Here is a 24,296-nt window from a genome sequence, read left to right as displayed (position 1 = left end):
ACAGTACATGCAAGGAACACCACTCGCTAGACCCCGGGTCAAAGGTGTCATTGACCCAACAGACAGCATGGCGGAGGCAAAGATGGTGACTGTCACCCTGAGACAAGGGGACAGAGCAACCTTCAAACTTGCACAAAGCAAGGTGGGACTCAAGAGGTCTCCTCCATCAGACCAATGAGCCCCAATGGGGGGTTTCCAGGGCCCTTAGGCTGACTACTAAGGGAAGCCCAGGCAAGGTACTGCTAACCAGTTATCCCAGAGTTACCAAGCAAACAAACTAAAAGCTGAACCCCTGCGACATGTGTGCAATCACAGGAATCTAGCAGAGGGCCACCCAAATTATACAAGTGGTCCTACAGCCACACCAGGCAGGCCCCCACCAGGCAAAACAAAACAAAAGAAAATAAACACCCCGCAAAAGCACGTTTCCTTGAGGAACAGAACCAGCCACTATGCATATTATAAGGCAGCTGCACAGTACTTTGTACCCCTGCCAGCAACAATGTTACCTCCTACCCATGGCCAAACAGGGGTAGGAAAACCCCAGCTAACCCCCAAGGGTGGACAATCACCAAACTGCAAAAGAACCCTGCGGAGGTAGTCCCTGAACAGTTTGTGGAAGGTAACCCCAAACTGCAAGGGCAGTACTTACAGGGCACCTAGGGAAGGGAACCCTAGGCACATGCAGCCCCAGTACTTCTCGAATAATCCCTGGCTCACATACGTCGCAAACCACCACACCGCAGCACAATACCACAAGGCACAACACTGCTCAAGGATTGGAGCAGAGTTGATCAGCCGCCTCCTAACACAACAGCCTCAGAACTGAGGTTGGGTAGCTGGTGTGGAAGGTCTGGGCCCCCTTTCCCCCTACCAGGGAGGGGAAAGTTGCGCAGTTTCACCAGCTGTAGCGGCGCGGTGGCTGTGGTGATGTCATGATTGTTTGCTTGTTTTCAGATTGGGGAGTTCCGTTTGCTCGTTTGGCTTTCGGTTAGCAATTTTTCACCAGCTGTAGTTTGTTTTGGGATTCCTACCTTTCTGGGTGTCTGACCTGGTAGATGGCAGATATAGACTGCTTCCAATTATACAGGGGTATCTATACACAGGGGTGTCTCTTCGTGCCTCTCTGAGGAGGCCAGGTTCTGGCGCTGGTCCTCAGTAAGCCTAGAACTCCATTGACTGACTGTTGCCACAGTTTAATATACAGTATACACAACAGCCCGTTATAGCTTTGGGGAGCTGAAAGGGCTCTCACACAGAAAAAATATTAACATACTACGTTTGAACTCTCAATTATCTATTAACATATCAAATTGTTTGTAATTTTTCTAGTTATCCTTTTCCTTCCCAGTGTGCTTTTCTCATAAATAGCATATCAAATAATTTAAAATGTTACCACTTCTCAAAAATATGTTATTAAATTAAATACCACAAAGGCCGTTACATCATTTGCATAACTACATCATTTGCATAACATGCAAATTCTTTATCACAGTAGAACCTCACAATTTCAAATAAATATCTTTGTATAATTAGATAGAGTACTTTGATTGCATAATGTAGGCAACACACTAACGCATGAAGTACAATCAGCAAACCTTCCTGTATGTAATAATTAATTTGATAAGAATACTGGGCATGCACATGATGTGTACACAGCACTTTTCAGGCACATATACACAAGATACAAATCAAACTCAAATATACTGTACACATGAATCTCAACACGTACAATAACTAATGAATATGCACTCACTGGATGTTTACACAACTAAGGTATTCCAGATTTGTACAAGACATAAATGCATTAATGCTGCACACTACTAATGGCATTATAGAGAATAAAATACATATAAACTTAATAATGTAGTATACTGTAATTAGATCTAATGTAATAAATATTTCTAATAAATAAATTATAAGGTGGTAAAAATACAAATTCTATGTAAATGCTGAGGTTACCTTGATGTAGGTCTGGGCATCAATGTTTGTGAAGCCTAGTCTCTGACCAGGCCTTGTGATTGATGGTCAATTTTGATCAATTGTGATTGATGGTCTGGTCAACTAGGCTGTTAGACGCAGCTGTCCTCAGTCCGACACTTGAATAATGAACCAATCAGTCAGCTATCCTTCGGTGGTGATTATCAAGTTCGTTTTCAACACCATGAGAGGTTGGCTAGTTATTTACCTTATGTTTTGAAGGTGGATGGTGAAAAGTTTTGGGCCTATTGATCGATTTGAATATCACAATTGCCACGGGCCCCCCAGAGTTTTCTCTAGTTTCAGCCAAGCCAAGAGTTCACTATCTATCGGGTCCCAACTTGTTTGCTCATGGTACTTGCCAGCTGCATGCATGAATCGCTGATCAACTGGAGCCTCGCAGCACAGTGACAGTCTCACAGCATACTGGTAAGTATGGTATATTATCATACCCATTGCACCTCTATATTGCAAAGGGGCTATTTTGCATGTTCTACCATGCCTCCTGGTCTTGTAGAGTCATTTCCCTATGCATTTCTAGAATCAGTCCTATGAATAATTTTCAAGATTAATTATGCATCTCTTGCCTGCACTCTAAAGAGTAGATCGAGAGATTGTAAGCGGAACCAATAATTTAGATGCTTGATTGAATGGATTAGGGCAGCAAAAGTTTTCTGCACATTCTCCCGTCAGCAACTTCCTTAACTTTGAATGGGTCTGTTAGTGTGCAATACTATTCCACCCTAGACAGTACTAACATTTAAAAAAGTTTCATCAATTGTATGGCATTTCTTGTTGGAAAGGTTTTTGCTATCCAGCCTGTAGTTTTTCTTGTTGCTGTGGCAGCTACTTTATCGTGTTTTTTAAGAGGTCTTCCGACATGATAACGCCCGGGTCGTTTACATTTCATTTTCTTTCCATAGTGTGAAACCAGGCCGAATCTAGCAGCCATACATGGTATTCTAGGAGCATTGCTCAATAATACTTAAAGGAAGGTATAATATAGACCCATAGTTATGCTGGCAAAATTCCCTTACAAATAAGTTGTGCATCTCTGTTTAGATATCAGCACAAGGTTGTCCAAAAACTTGGCAAGCACCGAATTACTGGATACCCCCCTTTTCTGGTTAATAACTCTGTGGGTATTACAAAATTTATCTGATCACTCAGAAAACTCAGCCCCTTTTTTATAAAAATTTTTTTACACTTTATCTGATTTTAAAGGTATTTCCTTATTTGTACATTTATTTTCATTGTTCTGGGAACCTGGAATAAACACTCATCCACTTACTTATCCTAAGACAGCAAAATGCAGAATTTGATAAATTCTAATAATTTACTATAAGAGTGGTACTTATAGAGGACTGAGCTACAGGTAAATGCTGAGGAAACTAAGTCTCAATACACTAGAAATGAAAGGGAAGAGTTAGATTATAAGATCAAGATGTATAATATTCTTAGAAACATTGAAAAATCAGAAAAACAATGTTTAACAGGAACAGGGATAAGACAAGAGAACATGGGTGGATATAGAAATGAGGAAATCATAGGGATGTAAGAAAGCAGTTTTTCAGTGTACGAGAAGTACACTGTGCTAACTCCTAGGAAGTCCCCAACTTATATGGGATGCATATCGGGTATTAGTAATGTAGACATTCATGTCAGAACCCGATTTTCCATCAGAATAATGCTATACAAAGAGAATACTGTACATTCATGGACCACCAAAATGCAATACTGTATATAACACCATATTTTAGGCACAAATTATATAATAAATGCTCTGTCATTTACTTTGAATGATCAAGTTGTCCTGCATTTCAACATAGCAATATTTAAAGAGTGAAGAGGCCTAATTACTGGAGTAGGAAGAGATAATAGGGTATTGAGGGTCCCGGTAGTACATTCGGGTTCGTTTTCGACATGCAATCGAAAATTCGGGTTCAAATCCTGGGTGGGACAGAAATGGATGGGCACATTTCCTTTCACCTAATGCCACTGTTCACTTAGCAGTGAGTAGGTACTCAAGAGTTAGTCAGCTTGTGCGGTTGCATCCTAGGCGGGGTCAGTAATTCGGCCTGGGGGGGAGGGGGGAACCTTGATAAAAGCCAAATGTGTATGAATAAACACTGGCTTCCTGTCCCCTAACACAATGAATTAATAATGAATGGTTGGCAGGGATTGGTGAATCATCTTCATTGTTATTGTCTTTTGTAGAAATTAGTAATGTTTTTCATATCCCAAGTCATGAGAGACCTTTTCCTTGTTTTTATTGTAGATTTCAGAGCTGAAGAGGCCATCACATGTTCCACAAATTGAGTCTTACTCTTGATTATAGCTCCGATTGCGACACAGTTAATACCAAACACGTGTGTGATGTGTGTATCTTCCTTGGCACTTGTGTATCCCTAGCTCTTACTCATCTATTTAGCTATCATTAAGGATGTTTTCACTCAAAAAGCAGCCAAGTGGAAGTTAAAGTAACACTGCATTATGGACACAACAGTGCGGGTTTATATAGCAAACCGAGACACTATCATTTGTAAGATTAATCGTTTCAAGAGTAGGACCGAGTTCAAGTTAAAAATGACTGCAATAGATAACTGAAAGATATGTGCATGCACATATAAAATAGTAACAGGTAGTCAACAAAACTGACAAAAAAGAATTTTTAAAACTTTAACTTTAAACTAAGGAAACAAACCTGCCAAAAAAATTTAAAGTTTACTTTTGTAATCAAAGTGGTTGACAGAACAAGTGAGGGAAGTGGTAGAGGCCAAACCAGCCAGTAGTCTCAAAAAGTCATATGACAGTACTGGGAAGATGGGACACCACAAGTGTTGCTCTAATCCTCTAACTATACTTAGGTACTGTAACTACATGTGCAGCCACCTCCCCCTCTCCCTCTACCCCCCCCTCCAACCCTGTCTCTCACTATGGATCAAACATTTGACCATAATCTGAAGTCTACCCCATTAGCACTTATATGCCATTGGTCAAGGTTAATGTTATGTAAAAAAAAAGGTAACCACTCAAATAACATTGTTAAGTCAATTTTAAGGACAGCAAGATCCAGTAAAAAAAAATGTATATTTTATTCCTTCTAAATCTTCAAATAAACACTAGTGAATAAGCATATAATGTGTGAGGTCTCCAGCATTCACAACAGCCAATTAAAATAATTGCCATATTTTTCTTACCAGCTAGGTACAGCCTACCACATACATTACACACACAGCTGCCCTTTAACATGTCTGGAGTACAGGAAAGATGTGGTCACAGTAAATTTCACTGCTCTTGAACTTAGTCATCATAGATATACATCCTCCAACTTTTCCCAATATAAAAAAATAAGTACACAAACCACATCAATAGTATTTGTACTTCTACAATAATTCTTACCCTGATCACAATTTCAGCCATGCACAATATATTACAAAGAATATCTGAATGAAAGATATCTGCATGAATATTCAGGAAGGTCAATAAGAAAAAAACATGGGATATTTTCTAACTTATTGAGTCATAAAAATGGGCATGCTAGTAACAATATATAAAGGGAATAAATCAGGAAAATATTTGTCATCTAAATATAAATAATTTTCCCTTTTATATACAGTATGTAGTACATAAGTATCCAATTACTAAAAAAAACTCTGACACATTAAAACAAGTTGCAACAGTTGTCTAATACTAAATTAATTGGTTTTACATGAAGCTCTTGAGTTTTTTCCTGATATTAAAAAAACAAAAAACTTTCCTGACTTGTGTACTGTATAGCAACCATAACTATCACAATTCTAACACTTTTTCTTGTTTGGTTTGAAAAAGTGAAGTTCTACTGCATTAGATATTTTTTCTTCTAAAACTCTCACCAATGAGACATACTGTAGGCACACAAATGTAACTTCATTTATTACTTTACTTCCAACTATATATATATATATATATATATATATATATATCTATATATATATAGATATATATATATATCTATATCTATATATATATATATATATATATATATAGATATAGATATATATATATATATATATATATATATATATATATATATATATATATATATATATAGATATATATATATATATATATATATATATATATATATATATATATATATAGATATATATATATATATATATATATATATATATATATATATATATATCTATATATATATATATATATCTATATCTATATATATATATATCTATATATATATATATATATATATATATATATATATATATATATATCTATATCTATATATAGATATATATATATATATATATATATATATATATATATATATATATATATATATATATATATATATATATATATATATATATATATATATATATATATATAGATTTAAGATTATATATCTTATTCTTGATTATAAAACCAAAATATCTATACTTATTCTATAAAAAGAACTTTAAACCCCATACTTTATCATAAATTATAAGTGCTATTTAAATGCTTAAAAAGTTTCATTTGGAACATCCATAATAAAATAGAGTAACAGCTTATCTCTTATGTGCTGAATGGATTTATATTAGATATAAATACATTTACTGCTTAAAGATTATTGCTTATCTATGACATTTTTACCTGTAACACTGAGTGCCAATAATAACATTGAATTCAAGACAAATGCTTATTTATTCCCAGAGAATTACTAACACCTGCCATCCTTCTCACTGCTAACTCTGTACACACACAAAATGCATAGAAAACAACTTGTACTCTATCACCAGTATGTACTGATAATCTTAAATCTATAAAATAAATATATACAGTACTGTACTGTATTTAAAAAAAGAAATACTAGCTACAGTATAAGGAATAATGATGTCAATCATTTTCATATTCATACTATTAAATAAACTCTAATTCAAATATGGCAAAAATGAATTTTGCAAGTGCAGTTTTTACCCTGATAAAACTGCTAAACTATTTATATAGACCATTCAAATAAAGCAGCAATAGTAGAAAATCACCGGCAATACTGTATATGCTGCCTTCTGACTAAAACTAGCATAGCATGCCATAGGTTTTGTCCAAATTATTGTTACAGTACAGTATATGCTTTTAATAACAAGAAAGATTTTCATCAAATTTTATCCCATATATGTCTTTTCTTGAGACAGCTAGAAGACTTACCAAGACTATTGTCATGTTACTAATATGATCCAATGTGCAAATCAACTTAAGATTCCAGGTCAGGTTGGGTTTATTTTTCTATAATTTCTTTTCATATACAGAAATGTACATTCATTGTCATTACTGTACCTTGTTTTCTACTTTTATGGGATGGGCAGTCTCACAACTACACAAAAATCCAGTGTTGAGTGTAATGAAATGCCCTTTTCTGGTAGGCCCTCAGTAGCTACCAAAAGCTTGCACACCAAGTTTTGAGAATCGCACCGAACCTGTGAGACCCACGCTGGCCTACTGGGAGCCAGGATACAAATATGCACTTTCTATGATGCTAAGAAACTTTAGGTAATCAAAGATCTATCCAAAACCAAGAAAAACAAAATTGAAAGATTAGGCAAAACAAAACATGCTGCTACATGAAAGTCAGTCACATGCCTACACATAAACAAAATGTCTCATGAACACAGTAGACCAAATAAAACCCAAAAGCCCAGAACTGGAAATCCACCTGGTCTTTCCTCTGAATGGATAAGCAAGTGCTCAGGTAAATGTTACAGGCTAAAATATCGTATCGACAAAAATGCATGAGACTCAATGTCACTCACTAAGCACTTCCAGCTATTAGCACTGGGCCCTTCACTCTAACACACACTAATGAGTAGGGGCCCCAAGGTGACCAAATCCCAAGGCATCACCAGAGACATGCAAAGACCCAAGAAGAAGCCATCCTAGGGCAGAATTATCTGCATCAGAGAATACAATTCAGTTTAGAGGCAATCTTCACTAAACAGCATGCCAGGGAAGATAACCCTGAAACCACAGCTAAAGCAGGCTAAACATCATGGAACATGCAACATGAGAGGCAAATTACACTCACAAAGAGCGTAATAGAGTAGGAAACCCATAAGTAAATCAAAATAAAACAGAAAATTCAATCACTCAGAAAAAATTAGACATGACCCTTGGAGACGCCAGCCAGAAAAACAAAAAAAGAGGGCATCATGTGAAAGAGAATGAATCGGGAAACAAAAAAGAGGGCACCAGGAGAAAGAGAATAAAAAGATGTTATGAATCGGTGATGGGCCGAGTGTCACAGAGGCCCTGGTTAACTAGTGCTACTATTTGGTGGAAGTTTTTTGTTTATTTGGCATTTATTCATAATAAACCTTTCTCCATGAGTGTTTTGAGTTATTACAACTCTTTTTAAACCTATGGTGAGGTTTTCTATTATGTGTTATGTCTGACACCGTTCTCCCACCTCTGTGAGGAGGCAGGACTCTGGTACTTGTTTCTGGTTGACAATGAGAAAATTCAAGATGCTTGGTAAGATGGTCTTCTTCCTGGGGTGCCAGTGCACATGTTCTGGGGAGGCACAAAGTAGGCCACAATAGAAAGAAAACAATAACAAAGCAATGGGCACCAGCAGATCTAGCATCCCAAGAATAGAAAACACCACTAAGCTTCAGCAAGAAGCAGAGGATGACTCGTGTCAGATTCCATGTCTGTATGTCGTGACCAGTCAGGTGAGTGAGAGGGCAGGCTGGGTGGCACCAAGAGTGACCTGGGTTGCTACTTGATAAAAGGTCAGACATATCATAATATGGGTGTTTACTATGCAGCAACTATTGAATGCTTCATTCCCTCTGGGCACCTTTTCTTCAAGTAGTTGCTTGTTTTATTGAGCTGATGCTTTCTCTGAGATTTTGTTCTCTGTTTTGGATTTATATCCAATTCCCAAGTTCCCCCTCACCTCACAGTAGCCAAATTCTGGTCTTGGCTCCCAATAGGCAAGGGTGAGTCTCGGATACCTGGTGCATAATGCAAGGGCATTGCTGGTTCAGCACTTAGCTTGGAAGCTACTGAGGGAACCCTTCCAGAAAATGCCACTCTTGTTTCCTTCAGTGTAAGAAGTCCATTTCTAGGAATATATTTCGATCTAGATGTGATAAGTGATACATTTGGTTAGCTAGAAAATTAGCTCACCTGATTTTTAACTATTTCAGTTTAGTAACTTCGATTAAATATTAATTACCACAGCCATGGATGGAACAACATTATCTACCATATGAGTAGCACCATGCACTTACATTTGGTTACTATACGTCAATGATCTGGTTACTATTAATGACTCTGAGGCAGATTACATGCGAAGCGGATATATCTGATAAAATGTAATAGCTATATTATTTCATCATTGATGTAGCATATTGATTATACATTTTCATTATTCGTCTCTAACATGTGATCAAAAGCATAAATATATTGATACCGTATTTAAATAACAGATAAAAGCCTACCTAACGATCAAAATACTGTTGATAGCTTTCCATGAGACATCTGATTATCTTCTGATCTTCAAGTGCAGCTGGCTCCTCTTCAGCAAGAATGTTGGAGCAGCACGAGTAAACTTCTTCCCGACGGTGCTGATGGTCCGTCCATCCTCCTGTCAAAATTACACCCTCCAAAATGCGCAGGTACTCATTGCGCCGCTAGCAAAATAAAAAAATTAATACACAGTATGGAAAGAATACATAGAAGAGAAAATATGCTATTGATATAATTTTACTAGTAAAAATCAATTGTTGAATGGAATGAAATGATTGCTGGTGGGCCCTCGGTAGCTTCCCGAACACATATACATACACAACATACACAAATTTAAGCTGATATTTAACAGTACTCTAAATTGATAATTCATGCTAAAGATTGCACTTTACTTAGACAAGAGTTTTGGTAGCTAAATATAGGTATGTATTTAACACATTCGTTCCTTAGGGACGGAGATAACGTCCACAAATAATTCTGTGGATGTTCCTTAGGGACGTATGTGACGTCCAAAATTAAAATATTTGTTAAATATAAAGTTTTCATCCGATCTTTATGGGACTGCTTTTAAAATGTGCACCAACGTCTTCCCATTCTATTGCAAACCGAGGTGAAAATTGAGGTAAGAAACTTGAAGAGTAATTACATTTGTGCGCAGATGTTGCGGGTGTGCCAATGGGTGCTCATTAACTGGTAACGCTTGGCTGACTTTCGGCTTTGCTGCGGGTGGGGCACGCTGAGCTTCTGGACCTTATATGCATATACCTCTGTAGGGAATTCTATTGCAAACAAATTGATACCAAAATAAAAGACATAGCACGAGATTTGAGGTGACAAAATTGAAAAGAGAATACACATTTTATTGCTCTTGCGTACTCACAGGTAACGCTCGGTCGATTTCTGAGTTTGGTGCGGGTGGCATGTCGGGCTTTTGGACCTTACATGCATATACTCCTGTAGGGAATTCTATTGCAAACATTTTGATACCAAAATGAACGACATACAACAAAAATTGAGGTGATAAAACTGAAAAGAGAATACACATTTCAGTGTAATGAGTGTACACCCGGGCCACCTTGGGGTAGTCTGGTGCATGCACGCCCAGAACGTGAAAGTGTTAAAGAGCAAGTATGGGAGACTCACTAAGTGAATAGTAAACATGATTAACTTATTACGAGGTATTATGTGTGTTCGTAGCTTTTTCAAGAATATAAAAATACCAATCTTATGTAATCTCACAAACCCATTGTACCTTCTTGTAAATAAAATGTATTATTATTATTATTATTATTATTACTACGGATGAAAACACTCTTGGAAAAATATGCTGAATGGCAAATAATTTATATTACATCATACCAGTTAGGTACTGTATTTCTTTGTTACTCATTTTAATTAGTTTTGAGTAGTGCCTCATTTTATTACATTTAGGTGGCTATTCAATAAATTAGGAGCCTTTATTTGTATGACATTATTTCAATGGCTGAGACAAACTCTTGGAACATCAAAAAGATATTTGTTTCTTGTGTGGTTTCTGAATTCTGTTTCAGCCCTCCAAATACATTTTTAACTGTATTATTTTAAGTCACCCAAAACACTTTGCATACTAGTGGCCATATTAAAAGTACATACTCTAACAATTATTAAACCCATGTATAATATTCTTTTGCACATTTTTAAATAAATTATTTTTATTATTGTTATCATAGATAATTATCTGGGAAGGCACCAAGCTCATTTGACTATTTAAATTAAAGGTATTGAGTACACATGAGAATATGTGCCGTGAGTTTATATTTGGCATGTTCAAGAATTCATTAAAGGGTATTGCATACTACTGTTTTGGCATTTTTATAAAGCTTCACCACAATTTTGCCTTTCTTTTTTTAATGTGCACTTTATAGCTGGATAAACGTGGCAATGAATATCATAAATTACAAGATGTCTATTGTATCTGCTTCTTAAGAGTAGAAAATATTAATTTATTCACTGCACATTTTTCTCTTTATAATCTAATAAATTTAGCAGATTATGCTTACTACAATGCATCATAATTATCATATACAGTACTTTTGAGTAAAGTCTTTATTCTTTAAAAATAAAAAAGCCTGAATCAAAATGTATTTACTGTACTGTTCCTAGCATGACCATGTCTCTCTTGTAACAACGCTTGGATATTTCCAGGCACCATCCCTCATCTGCTGGACCATTCCACCTCAAAGTAATATACCACAGCCATAAAGATCTCAACTTCATGCCCACCAGCTTTCCCTGCACATCCATCACCATTTTATAACATACCTTGACCCACTATTTTTATTCCTTTTTAAGTCTAGGGTTATTTTAATATTTTTTTTTTAATAATGAGATTTTAATAATGAGGTAGTATTTACATGCTATGTAGTTGCAAAATTATTATTAGCCTAGCAAATAGTTTCCTAATAAGAAAATTACAGCTTTAATTAATTCTACACCCTTTTCAGGGTCCACTTCTCACCTTATCATCTGCTGGAAGATCTGTCAATTGCCGAATAATTATATCACACACCACCCTTTCATCGTTAGTGTAAAATATAGATGCTGTGGCTCGAGTAGAGTACATGTCCCGCATCATCTTTAGCACAGAGTTTGGGGACTGTCGCTCATGATCAAACATAACCAGTGGATCATCTGTTAAATACAAAGTAGGATCTTACCATTAACAATAAAGCAAAAAGAAAGTGGTGTAATGCTGCTACACTCACAATTAATGATCACTGAAATTATTAAATTATAATAAGACTATTATAATTTATTGCCATCATGGTATAAGCCAAATTATCCAGTCTATCATTTATACCAGGAAGGAATTACATCATGGAAGTACAAGAGTGAGAGATGAAAATCATAACCTTTACTACTGTAAGCAAATCTTTTCTTTGGCTACATCCTAACTGGGAAGGTGATGAAGTCTGTCTTGGAGTCTCAAACAAACCCCAACCACTGGATATACAGTATTGAGACAGGAAGAACTGGGACTCAGTTTCTATCAAAAGCTAATATAATCCAGCTCCCACAACATATCTCTGATTACAAGGAAAAGCCAACGACTAGGAGCCCAAACCAGCAAATTGTAGAGTTAGGCCAAGACACTAAATCCTAAACACCACAGTTCTTGGAAGACCACACTGGTCAATCTAGCGAAGGTTTGGGTGCCATGATGAGCACCCAAACTAGGCCCTGAACCTTTAATGGATAAGGACATGACAATACACATTCCAGAAGTCCAGGCACAAGTAGAGAGAGGACTGAGATCAACTGGTGAACCAAAGACATACTGGGTATAGAGAAAGTTGGCATGGGATTTGAACATTGATCCTCACCAAATTATCATATACTTCTTGGGAGAATCTCATTGGAAACAAAACTAAAACCTGAAAAATGAGTCACTTCAATGAAACCTATATATAATAATGCTTGAACATGGTCATATAAATATGGGGCAGAAGACTGCCTTACACCGAGGGATACCCTAGGCAGATGAATCATCTCAAGAACATAGCAGTCCTTGGCCCAGAATACCTGAAAAGCCTACAGACATCACTCACCACAAAGTCACTAGGGCTTAGCACAAAAGACCTAATGGAAGTACAAGAGTGCTGCTCAAAAGGCAAGTGCTGCTCCAAACAATGGACTGACAACTTGGACCATAGAAATGGAAAAGGAGCACAAGAGAGCCTATACTTAATCTAGGAGCCTGACACGCTCCTTTCCATGACCCCAATCCATGGGAAGAGGAAAGAAGAGATTTCCACCAAGATTCATGGTGCAAAGGCTGGAAGGTCAAATGCACAGCTTCCATAAACTATTGCACATCCTCATTCATCCAATATTGCAACAAAAAGCAGAATACTGTAATATACAATCTCAGAACTGGATCCAGGGGCAAACCAGGGTTTCCATCCCATAACAGGAGCAACAAGATTCATTGAGCCTAAAGGACAGAGTTGGGACTTAGGAAAGCTATGAATGTCAGAGCTCTACAATTGCACCACACATGTGACAAGGTGGAAAAGTAAATAAATCATGCACAAACTAACAGCAAAGTTAAAGAAATGCCCCAACACAGAAATAGAAACCATTAGGCCTCAATGTTAATACCTAAGAGGAGTCAAGGGGAAACCAGTTGTTATCCTCTGCTATCAACATATTTGAGCAAACCACATTTCCTACTTTAAGATGATTGGCTGACTGAGGAGCCCAACTCAAGAGCGGCATCTCAACTAGTCATTTCTGGGAGCTAGACACATGGAAAGAGGCCAAAAACAACCCCAGAGAGGGAAGAAGTAGCACTATTCATGCAGACAGCATAAAACTGATAGCTTCACCAAGGCCCAGAGTAAATGGCTGGAAAGTCGTATGACATACAGCCACCACCGAGGAAGATAATGCCTCTAGTAGAGCATGCAGCTCCCTTCTTGCCACAAGTCAAGACTCTCAGAAATTGGGAATTCTAAATTCATAACAAAAAAAGGGGATAGCTTACAATATCCCACTGGCTGGGAATTTGTGACTGATATCATCAACATGTCAATGCATGAACCTGCAGCAGAAAGGCGAGCTCAAGCAGGACTGTGATCCAGACTTGACAAACAGAATACATCTGAGTGAGAATAGTATAGCAACCAACAAGAGTACCAAAAACAGCTGGGATGATTATCATTAACATAACACCATAGGGCAACCCCCCCCCCCTGAAATACTCAACCTAGCAGAACAGGCTTTATCTGAAACAGAAAGTCCAAACCTACATCACCAGGGAGAGCAAACTGGGTAAAAATCTAGTAGAATCCCTTCCAAAACCAAGTCTGAAGGGAACACCAGGTTGCAAGATGCATTCTCTCAGTAAACACTAACCTATCATTATCATTAGACACACTACTAGACTATGTATTTTAATTATAAAATTATTCCTGAACATACCTTCTCTGTTAAACAGTAGTAGTAATTTTTCTGTAAAGTACTTTGTACTGTCTCTTTGTGACAAGAGCTTGATGATCACATTTTCCAAATCTACTCCAGTGATATTACCATTTTCTGTCTTATCTACATCACTATTATTCATAATACATTTGTCAGTAATTTTGGCATCTTCACTATCATTCACATGATTATCAGTAGATTTTGTCCATGGGTGAGCAGTGGGTAGCAAGGTGGAATATTGCAAGTTAAAGGCTAAAACTAAAGTCAGGTAGAGCTCAGCCAGCTGCTCTGTGTCAGGATCTTCATTGTACTTCTCTATTCCATCCAGTAACATGTCCATAAATGTTTCATTCATTACACCTAATTAAGGAAAAAATTATTAATTTAACTTGCCAAAGACATATAATAAACAAGTGTCACACTGAACCGAGTGAAAATCTCAAAATATAAAATATTATTGTTTAAACATTTATTACTTTAATAAGTATACTGCTCAACATAGCTACATTTCTATGCTACTGAAATTTAATTCAAGTATACTTTTCTGTGCCTCCCAGTCACAAGATGTTTTTAAACTTGCTGCTACCTACTGCCATTTCACTATCTTACAAAGATTAGATGATGTTATAAAAATGTTATTTTCTTTCAGTTATTCACACCTAACCATAAAATTCCATCACCATTTTTGCCTCTGATGAACTGAGTCACTAATCTACTTTGTTTTTGCACTTCATCTAACAAAATCTTACATATATTCTACTAAAGACCTGGCCAGTTATCTTGACATACAATTTGTCTGTCAAAAGCTTTTTTGTTTGTTAAATATGAGAGGGATAAGGAATCCTGTTAAATTAGGTTGCTTTAATTTAAGGAGGCCTCACTGGATTATTCTTAGTGCGCCCATTCAAATATGCTGCTACTTTAAGAATTCAATTTCACTGACTGTATATATAAATTAAAATACATAGTGAATGTAATGAAGCTCCCTTTTATGGTACAATAGATAGAATACATTGGGAGCTCCCGTGATAAACAGACCCCACCCTAGAAACAACAACAGAGAATACAGCAAATACAACATAATTAGGATGCAAGTTTACCTAACAAAAACTTACTGTAATGTGTATAAGGTAATGTGTCGCCCATACACAACACCATCCCCAACACTAGAGCAGTATACTGCAACACCTCCTCACTGCATGTACCATCAAGCATTTCTCTGTAACATATCACATAAATAATAATAATTATCATCATCATCAAAGTACATGGTAATAATATTATTAACTACTAATAATATAATAATGTACTGTAATAATAATTATTATAATTTGTTATTCAAATTATTCATAACAATATTTTAAAAGCACTAGCATTAAAGAATATTAAAACAAATTCAAATAACATGAACATCTTAACTACTTTCATACACAGAATATGTCACAATAACCGGCTCAGAACACTGGAAAATTGACAATTTTCAAAATCGGTCTAAGAATTTTCCCACATATGTAACCCCCAAAGGAATAATTTAGTAGAGTACAGTCTCTTCATACTCCACAATATATAAGTGGTCCACTTGTTCATGAGCTCTTATATCTCTATGAAAAAATATATTCCAAGACCTTTCAAATATTCTATTAATGGAAAATCAGTATTCCATTTTTTCTCACTATGTCGACCAACAACCTTAATAAATAGATTTTTCTGATCCCAAGTATGACCTGTAATAGACATCATAGTGAACTATAGCTTTTAAAAGTTATCTTCACATTTCAGCCTTAGACTTTTTCTTTTTTTCTTTCTTTCTTTCTTTCTGTATAAATGTCAGTTAATAAATCCAGTTTTTAAATTATTAATGCCTTACTGATTTTCTTAGACGAGTGATGATATATTTCCAATGAACTACTAAATACTCTTGCCTATTTAACACATTATCTTGAATATACACCTTGCATGAAAATGGAAATTTTAGCAAACAGATTTAAAGCAGCAATACAAACCTTGCAAGTTCTACTGGAAATACAGAAGCAGAGAGATAAGAAATATTTGCAGCAGACATCTGGCATACAGCACCAAACACCTGAAACAAAATTTAAATTTAATATATATATTTAATAATATACTAGAAAGACAATTTTCTGGGTGAGACCCGGAGGCTCCCCGGAGCTTATTCAGGCTGATATGCTTATGTCAGACTTTGGCGAGTTCATGACTTGAGCCGACACGTCTGCAGACTTATTGTACAGTCGAAAAGTCCGTCCACTTCCTTCTTCTTGAAGGTATATCAAACGGGTTCTTCTTCACCAGGGGATCAATGGAGTGCGACCTCCCCCTCATGATTTCTTCAGCTCAAGTGAGGTCAAAAACCCCTTGAAGCGAGCCTCACATCTCCAGCAAATTCTCCACATCTCAAGTCAAGCCATTTATTTATATTCTTATTCATTGCCCATACTCTTAATCTACTCATCAAATTTAATCGAGTGTTTACTATATACACTTCCAGGTTTATATTTCTTTGACCTCTTAGGTAGGTCAGGTCTGACAGAATAACTCTCAGGGGGTAAACTTGTTTCTCCTTCAGCCTGGGATCATAACAGTTACCAACGAAACGTGCAACGCCCGTGCTACCTGCACCCGCATAGTCTGCATAAGACTGGGTAAGTCACAAACAAGCAACAAAACTCGTAGGACTCCGCGCCGAAAGTGCCACTGACCCTACAGGCAACAGACAAAGGCAAAGACAGTGAGTCACCCTGAAACAAGGGAACAGAGCAACCTTCGAACTCGCACAAAGCGAGAGGGGACTCCGGGGTCACATCCATCGATCCCATGTGTCCCCGTAGAAATTCCCAGGGTCCTGAGACGGAATTACGCTTAGGGAAGCCCAGGCAGGGTACTGCTAACTGGCGCCTAAGTCTACCAAACAACGTTCTAAGAACTGAACCCCCGGGACGTGTACACTCACGGAAACCTAGCAGGGGGAACCGCCGGAAGAAGGAAGAGTACTCAGTACACAGGGGGGGCAAGAATCAAGGCAGACCCGCCACCAGGCAGACAAACAAAAAGAAAAAGAAAACCCCGCGAGAGGACAGCGTACCCAGGCAGAACAGAGCCGGCCACCATGATTGGTGAAAACAAGCTGCGCAGTACCCTGTGCCCCTACCAGCGCAAAACTGCCCCCTCATCCTAAGGCGAACAAGGGAGACAGAACACCCTAGCACACAAGGGACGGCCGAAAACCAAGCAGTAAACGGTCTAGCAGAGGCAGAATCCAAGGAACTTGGAGAAGGTAACCCCCCAAGCCCCAAGGGCAATACTTACAGGGCATCTAGGGAAGGAAACCCTAGGCGCATGCAGCCCGAGTACTGGGGAATCACTCCTGGCTCACGCACCACCTAGGAGACAGTCACTACACAGGAGGTACAGTGCTAAAACAGGCACTGGAGCCGGAGCACAAGACTGTTGAACATAACATCAGCCTCAAAACTGAAGGGTGGATAGCCAGGCAGGGATCTGGGGCTCCCCCCTTCCCCCTCCCAGGGAGGGGAGAGCTGCGCAGACAGCAGCGCGGCGGCGTGTGACGTCATGCTCATTTCTTTTTGTGGAGTTCTATCCACTTGTTCGGCTTTTGGTAGCAATTTTCACCAGAATAGGGGTTTGTTTTGGGACACTTACCTTTCTGGGTGCCTGACCTGGTCGATGGCAGACATAGAATGCTACCAACCACACGGGAGTTTCTATAGGCCATTGCTCCCCATGCCTCTCTGAGGGGGGTCAGGTTCTGGCTTGTGGTCCCCAGCACCTCAAGGTAGGCCCACAGAACTCCATACACATGACTGATGCCAAAGTCTGACATTAGCATATCAGCCTGGATAAGCTCCGGGGAGCCGAAAGGGTTCCCACCAGAAAAAACCTAGATGCTATCCCCCAGCTCTCCCTCTCTTTTTCTTAGTTAGGATAGCTTTCCCTTTTGAGATTTTGTTCTGAAGTAACATCAAGGAGCTACCGTAAAAGAAAGGTGTACTGTATAATTATGACTAACACAAAAGAATAACAATAAGTACAGAGTAATGTATACTATTATATGTCATATTAAGTTACATTATGAGAGGGTAGGTAGTAAGTGCAATGTTTACAAATGATGCCTTGAGCCAACCAAAGAAGTAAAATGCTGAGACTAGGCAAATAGTTACGAAAGTACAAGCAAAACTGTGAAAAAGAAATTAAGTAATTTCTCAGGCCAAGTAATGATACCTTTAACAGAAGTTTCCGTAGTGGCCAACGTGTCTCCATTTGGTAATATTGCACTAATGTCAAAAGGGGACGAAAGTCATCTAAGGAGAGTACAGTGCGGCACACCATTAAATCCCCATTATTCTGGAAGAATAAGATTAACATAATTATTCTGTGGTACAAGAGACAACAATAATAAGAAAGCTTGACTAAGATGCCATGATATAAATTACAGGGACAAAATATAGAAAATGTGGTCATCAATAAAACTATTAACAGGAAAAACAGCATATAGAAATAAATAAATAAAAAATGGTCATGGGCAAAAGATAAAAATTTCTTGACATGTAAACTAAGAAATAAATTTTTTTCCAAGTTATAATGAATTCTTTTTCAATAATATATTGCATACTATACATAAAGAAATGTATTTTTAAATTTAAGTAAGTTACATATAGAGGTACAATGTATAAAATATTTGAATATAATTTCAATTCTCCTCCAATCAAACTACGATTTTTCTGTAAACCAGAAAGGCTTCTGTAATAGTGCACTGTAAATCTACTTGGATGTTGAGTATATCTGGTTTTATGTTACAAGTACTGTATTGTAAAATGTTGAATGTAATGAAATGACATTCTGTGTAACTCCTCAGTAGACCCCAGTTGCTTGAGGGACAAGTACAGTAAATGAGCCTCCAAAAATGTGCCAGACCCCAGTGACTAGTTCAGCTTGCTGTGTACTAGGATCAGAATGTAGCTTGCTCAAAGAGGCAAGAGGAGCTTAGAGTCAGAGATCCACCCAAAATCTGGAAAACCTACCAGAAGGTTACAAGTTAAATCAGAACTGTTGCACCAAAGCACAGACCTCCACCAGATGGCAGTTCAGATCATCCAGGGTCTATGTTTTACTACCACAAGAAGTGTTCCAACTCTCCATACAAAAAATTAAACAGGGCAAAAACTGGGAGCTACTAAGGAGCTGCACAGAAAGCAGCAGTGCCTCGGAGAAGTGAATGGATTTATCAAAGGGAACAGAGGATTAGGAGAGCAAAGATAAATAAAAAAAAAAGGCTAACCCGTGAGAGAAAGAAACAAGACCAGTGGCGTTACACTCGCCTAAGAGCCACATAACTACAACACAGATGTGAGAAACAGAACAAGGAATGATCAGCCAACATACTAGAGGACCACCAAAATCTTGAGACCCAAGAGGAGCAAATGCAAAAATTGCCAAATAGAAAAGAACATTATAGATGAAAAGGTAGACAGGGCACAAGCCTGGTAATGCCAAAAACTGAAACAGCTAGCAAACACTGCTCCCTGACAAAGCAGGAAAGGACCCCCCCCATGTGCCTAACTGCAGAAAATATAACCCCCACCAAAGAAAAAGAAGAATGGGGCCCACTCTGTGGGAAAGCAGAAACCAGGTAAACCCTAGGAAGGACAAATTCTGAACAAAAATACATAAAAAAAGAGGTCATCCACCTAAAAGCATTTAGGGATGCCTGATCCTAGCAACCGAAGGAAGGAGGCAATCAAACATCAATCTGGATCAGACCAAAAAGTAATGAAATGCCATTTAATGGGTAGTCTCAGTAACTTCCCAGAACATTGGTTCTAGTTCCAGAGACAATCACAAAACTACCAGGCATCTGGGCTTGCACAGGCCTACTGAACACCAGGGCCAAAATCTGGTGGGCTCACAAAGATGAGAGGAGCATAGGGATCTTTCAGAAAGTAAAGGTAAAGCAAAACAAATTATGTATCATGATGAACGAAAGAAAAGATAGACCCAAGGGAAGCAGAAGTTTGCCTACGTCAACAAACCAAGCACTAATATCCCACCACTCTACCAAAACAACCATGAGGAACATGGCAAAGGGCAAAAAAATCTCCTCAGTAGCTCCCAGTACAACAGCTTCTCAGAGGAAAACAGACTTTGGGCTAAAAGAAAAAGTAATAAAGGCACATGAAGATAGTTTGCCTACCCATACGATGAGAAGACTGGAATTCCAGGCCTCATGGAGAGAACCCATTGATTGAAAAAGAGGCCCCAGTGCTACACAGACCCTGCAGGGACAAGGAATATCCAGCAGGCAACAAGCAGCTACCACTGTCAGAGTGCCAAAACCCCAAGTTCATATATTAACAGTAGACATTAGAAAAGAAAGCCATAATAGCAGCACACACCATGTGTTATGCTGATAATGTATACATCAGGCCAGCTGAGTCAAACCAGCTGACAGATAATCTGTGAAAGCCTGGCCTTGAAACAAAGCTCCAATGAAATGTAATTAAAAAAAGAGCAATAGCACTATGGCCATAAGACAGACACAGTATTATGGTACACCCCAAGCTGGACAAAGCATCCACCAAAAGGATAACTATAAAAAAGCAAGGACTCACTTTTGACTTAAAAGGACAAAGAAGACTGAAGATGGAGAGATAACCCAAGGAGGAAAAAGACAAACTTTTCTTGCCGTGAGGAGCATGAAGTTTGCAAGTGTAACTACCAGAAGCCAAAGCCAACAAACAAGCCTTGAAAAAGTAATTCTCTGCTGCAGGGGGACACAAGAAATCAAGAAGAAGACAAAAAGGTTACCCATAAAGGTTTTCAATCTAACCAACACAGAAGGTGCCAGACTAGTTTGTATACCTGGTTGATACCTGGTTGATGGAGTTCTGGGAGTTCTTCTACTCCCCAAGCCCGGCCCGAGGCCAGGCTTAACTTGTGAGAGTTTGGTCCACTAGGCTGTTGCTTCGAGCGGCCCGCAGGGCCACATACCCACCACAGCCCGGTTGGTCCGGCACTCCTTGGAGGAATAAATCTAGTTTCCTCTTGAAGAAGTCCACTGTTGTTCCGGCAATATTTCTTATGCTCGCTGGAAGGGTGTTGAACAACCGTGGACCTCTGAAGTTTATACTGTGTTCTCTGATTGTGCCTTTGGCACCCTTGCTCTTCACTGGTTCTATTCTGCATTTTCTTCCGTATCATTCACTCCAGTACATTGTTATTTTACTGGGTAGATTTGGTACTTGGCCTCCAGTATTTTCCACGTGTATATTATTTGATATCTCTCTCGTCTTCTTTCTAGTGAGTACGTTTGGAGGGCTTTGAGACGATCCCAATAATTTAGGTGCTTTATCGCGTCTATGCGTGCCGTATATGTTCTCTGTATTCCCTCTATTTCAGCAATCTCTCCTGCTCTGAAGGGGAAGTAAGTACTGAGCAGTACTCAAGACGGGACAACACAAGTGACTTGAAGAGTACAACCATTGTGATGGGATCCCTGGATTTGAAAGTTCTCGTAATCCATCAGATCATTTTTCTGGCTGACGCATTATTTGCTTGGTTATGCTCCCTAAACGTTAGGTCGTCAGACATTATTCCAAAATCCTTTACATGCTGTCTCCCTACTATGGGCACATTTGATTGTGTTTTGTACCCTGTATTATATTTAAGGTCCTCATTTTTACCGTACCTGAGTACCTGGAATTTATCACTGTTAAACATCATGTTATTTTCTGATGCCCAGTTGAAAACTTTATTAATATCAGCTTGAAGTTTTTCAATGCCTTCAGCAGAGGTTATTTTCATACTGATTTTTGTGTCGTCTGCAAAGGATGATACGAAGCTGTGACTTGTATTTTTGTCTATATCTGATATGAGAATAAGGAAAAGCAGCGGTGCAAGGACTGTACCCTGAGGTAAAGCGCTTTTAACTGCGCTTGGACTATTTTATATGGTTGACTGTTATTCGCCGAGTCCTGTTTGACAGAAAACTGAGTATCCAGCGTCCTACTTTACCGGTTATTCCCATTGACTTCATTTTGTGTGCTATCACGCCATGGTCACATTTATCGAAAGCCTTTGCGAAGTCCGTGTATATCACATCAGCATTCTGTTTTTCTTCTAATGCCTCAGTGACTTTGTCGTAGTGATCAAGTAGCTGTGAGAGGCACGATCTTCCCGCTCGAAATCCATGTTGGACTGGGTTGTAAAGGTCATTGGTAAAGGAAGTCCCATTGATTCCAGTCCAAGTGAAAAACATCCACCATATGAGCTCCATGATATGGAAAGAGAGCAACAGAAAGAGACAACCAATGATTTCAAGCTGAGGTGAAGAGATCCACCTGACAGCGGCAGAATATGTTGCAGATCCAAATGAACGAGTCCCCATCCATCTATCATTCTGTTGAAATCAGATGAAACAAAGAGAAGTTGTTTGTTAGCCATTAGAAACACTCCAAATGTGAACCACATTGAGGATTAAGCCCAGAGAATCCAGAAATGTGGCTATTTGGACAATACATCCAAAGAGAAAAAGGTCGAGAGTCTCCAGAAGTCTCCTTCTGTTGGACCACTGACATGCCATCCAAGTGAAACTAAAATTGCAGAAGCCTGTGGAAGAGGAATATGCCAAAGTGCTATCCAAACTACTACAAATTCCCTTGATTTGATATGGGCCAACTGCAGACATTAAGACCACAACCCTTAGCTGACAGGGCAAAATATGCAGACAAAAACTCAGCTAAGACCCCACACATTAAACATATCAAACAGAGGAAAGGAAAAAAACAAACATACCATGAAAAGCCTGAAATGTAAAAGGATGAATCAAATTCCTCCATAGGACCCAAAGAGTCTGCAGTACACAGCCTTGAAGGTGGCAAAATGCAGACCTGCAGATATGGTGATGGTACAATGCTTTAGCTAAGTCTGACCCAATGGGAAGACTGCACAGATAAGACAGTTAGAAAGGTGCTGACAGGAGTACGAGAAAACATAATGCCATCCGAGAAGGTATCTCTACTGGGGAAAGGGAAATGCAGTCAACATTAATGAAGGCAACCCTAAACCAACCTAGAGCACAATAAAACTGCTAGGGACATGCAATGTGGGCAACATAAAACAAGCAATAATAAAGCATAACCCCAGACATGACAAATTATCCTATGGATGCAATATCACTTATTTGCAGGTATCAGATGAACTTGCCCCACCCAGATTGGGCGATATGCTTTGCAGATACCAGGCACACAAATGAGTGGTAACAAACAGAAACCCCTAAATGAACCGAGTTGCCATCTGGTTGGCTCGCTACCTACAATTATTTACCTTGTTTCTTACTTTTGTTTTCTTAAGAGCACTGGTTTGTTTTATTTTTCATGTGACTTTTTTGGTCAGTTTAAGTTTTAGGTGGTTTTTAGACCCTACAAAGCTAACTTTTTTTTTTTTTTTTTTTTTTTTTTTTGAGATATATACAAGAGTTGTTACATTCTTGTACAGCCACTAGTACGCGTAGCGTTTCAGGCAGGTCCCTGGAATACGATCCCCGCCGCGAAGAATCGTTGTTACAACCAAGTACACATTTTACTGTTGAGTTAAACAGAGCCTACAGTTAAGGATTTGTGCCCAGTAAATCCTCCCCGGCCAGGATACGAACCCATGACAAAGCGCTCGCAGAACGCCAGGCGAGTGTCTTACCACTACACTACGGAGACTGTAATTGCAAAACTACCTTGCAAAATACACAAAGATTCTGGTCCTGGTTTGCTACAGGCTTACATTAGTCACAAGGCTTGGCACATTTTCGAAGGCTC

At 38.4% G+C, this 24,296-nt stretch overlaps 1 protein-coding gene across 4 annotated transcripts in view; it reads right to left on the bottom strand.

The window, feature by feature from the left end:
• LOC123762937 (NCK-interacting protein with SH3 domain) overlaps positions 1 to 24,296 on the bottom strand; it is a 45,812-nt gene that overhangs the window by 11,367 nt on the left and 10,149 nt on the right. Inside the window, exons 9-15 of one of the 4 annotated variants that reach the window (XM_045749775.2) lie at positions 18,712 to 18,834; positions 16,458 to 16,537; positions 15,570 to 15,673; positions 14,455 to 14,814; positions 11,990 to 12,162; positions 10,139 to 10,259; positions 9,521 to 9,656 (exon numbers count right to left, since the gene is read on the bottom strand). In XM_045749775.2, the coding sequence (XP_045605731.1) occupies positions 10,179 to 10,259; positions 11,990 to 12,162; positions 14,455 to 14,814; positions 15,570 to 15,673; positions 16,458 to 16,537; positions 18,712 to 18,834 (921 nt within the window). In that variant the 3' untranslated portion in view covers positions 9,521 to 9,656; positions 10,139 to 10,178. Of the gene's footprint in view, positions 1 to 6,404; positions 9,657 to 10,138; positions 10,260 to 11,989; positions 12,163 to 14,454; positions 14,815 to 15,569; positions 15,674 to 16,457; positions 16,538 to 18,711; positions 18,835 to 24,296 lie in introns of those variants that run through there. The other 3 variants (XM_069301042.1, XM_045749745.2, XM_045749755.2) reach the window with 3 other exon arrangements.

The sequence above is a fragment of the Procambarus clarkii genome, chromosome 5, assembly GCF_040958095.1.
Source record: "Procambarus clarkii isolate CNS0578487 chromosome 5, FALCON_Pclarkii_2.0, whole genome shotgun sequence".
Classification (NCBI taxonomy): domain Eukaryota; kingdom Metazoa; phylum Arthropoda; class Malacostraca; order Decapoda; family Cambaridae; genus Procambarus; species Procambarus clarkii.
Note: the sequence above shows the minus strand (reverse complement) of the source record. Positions and strands in the feature narration are given on the sequence as shown.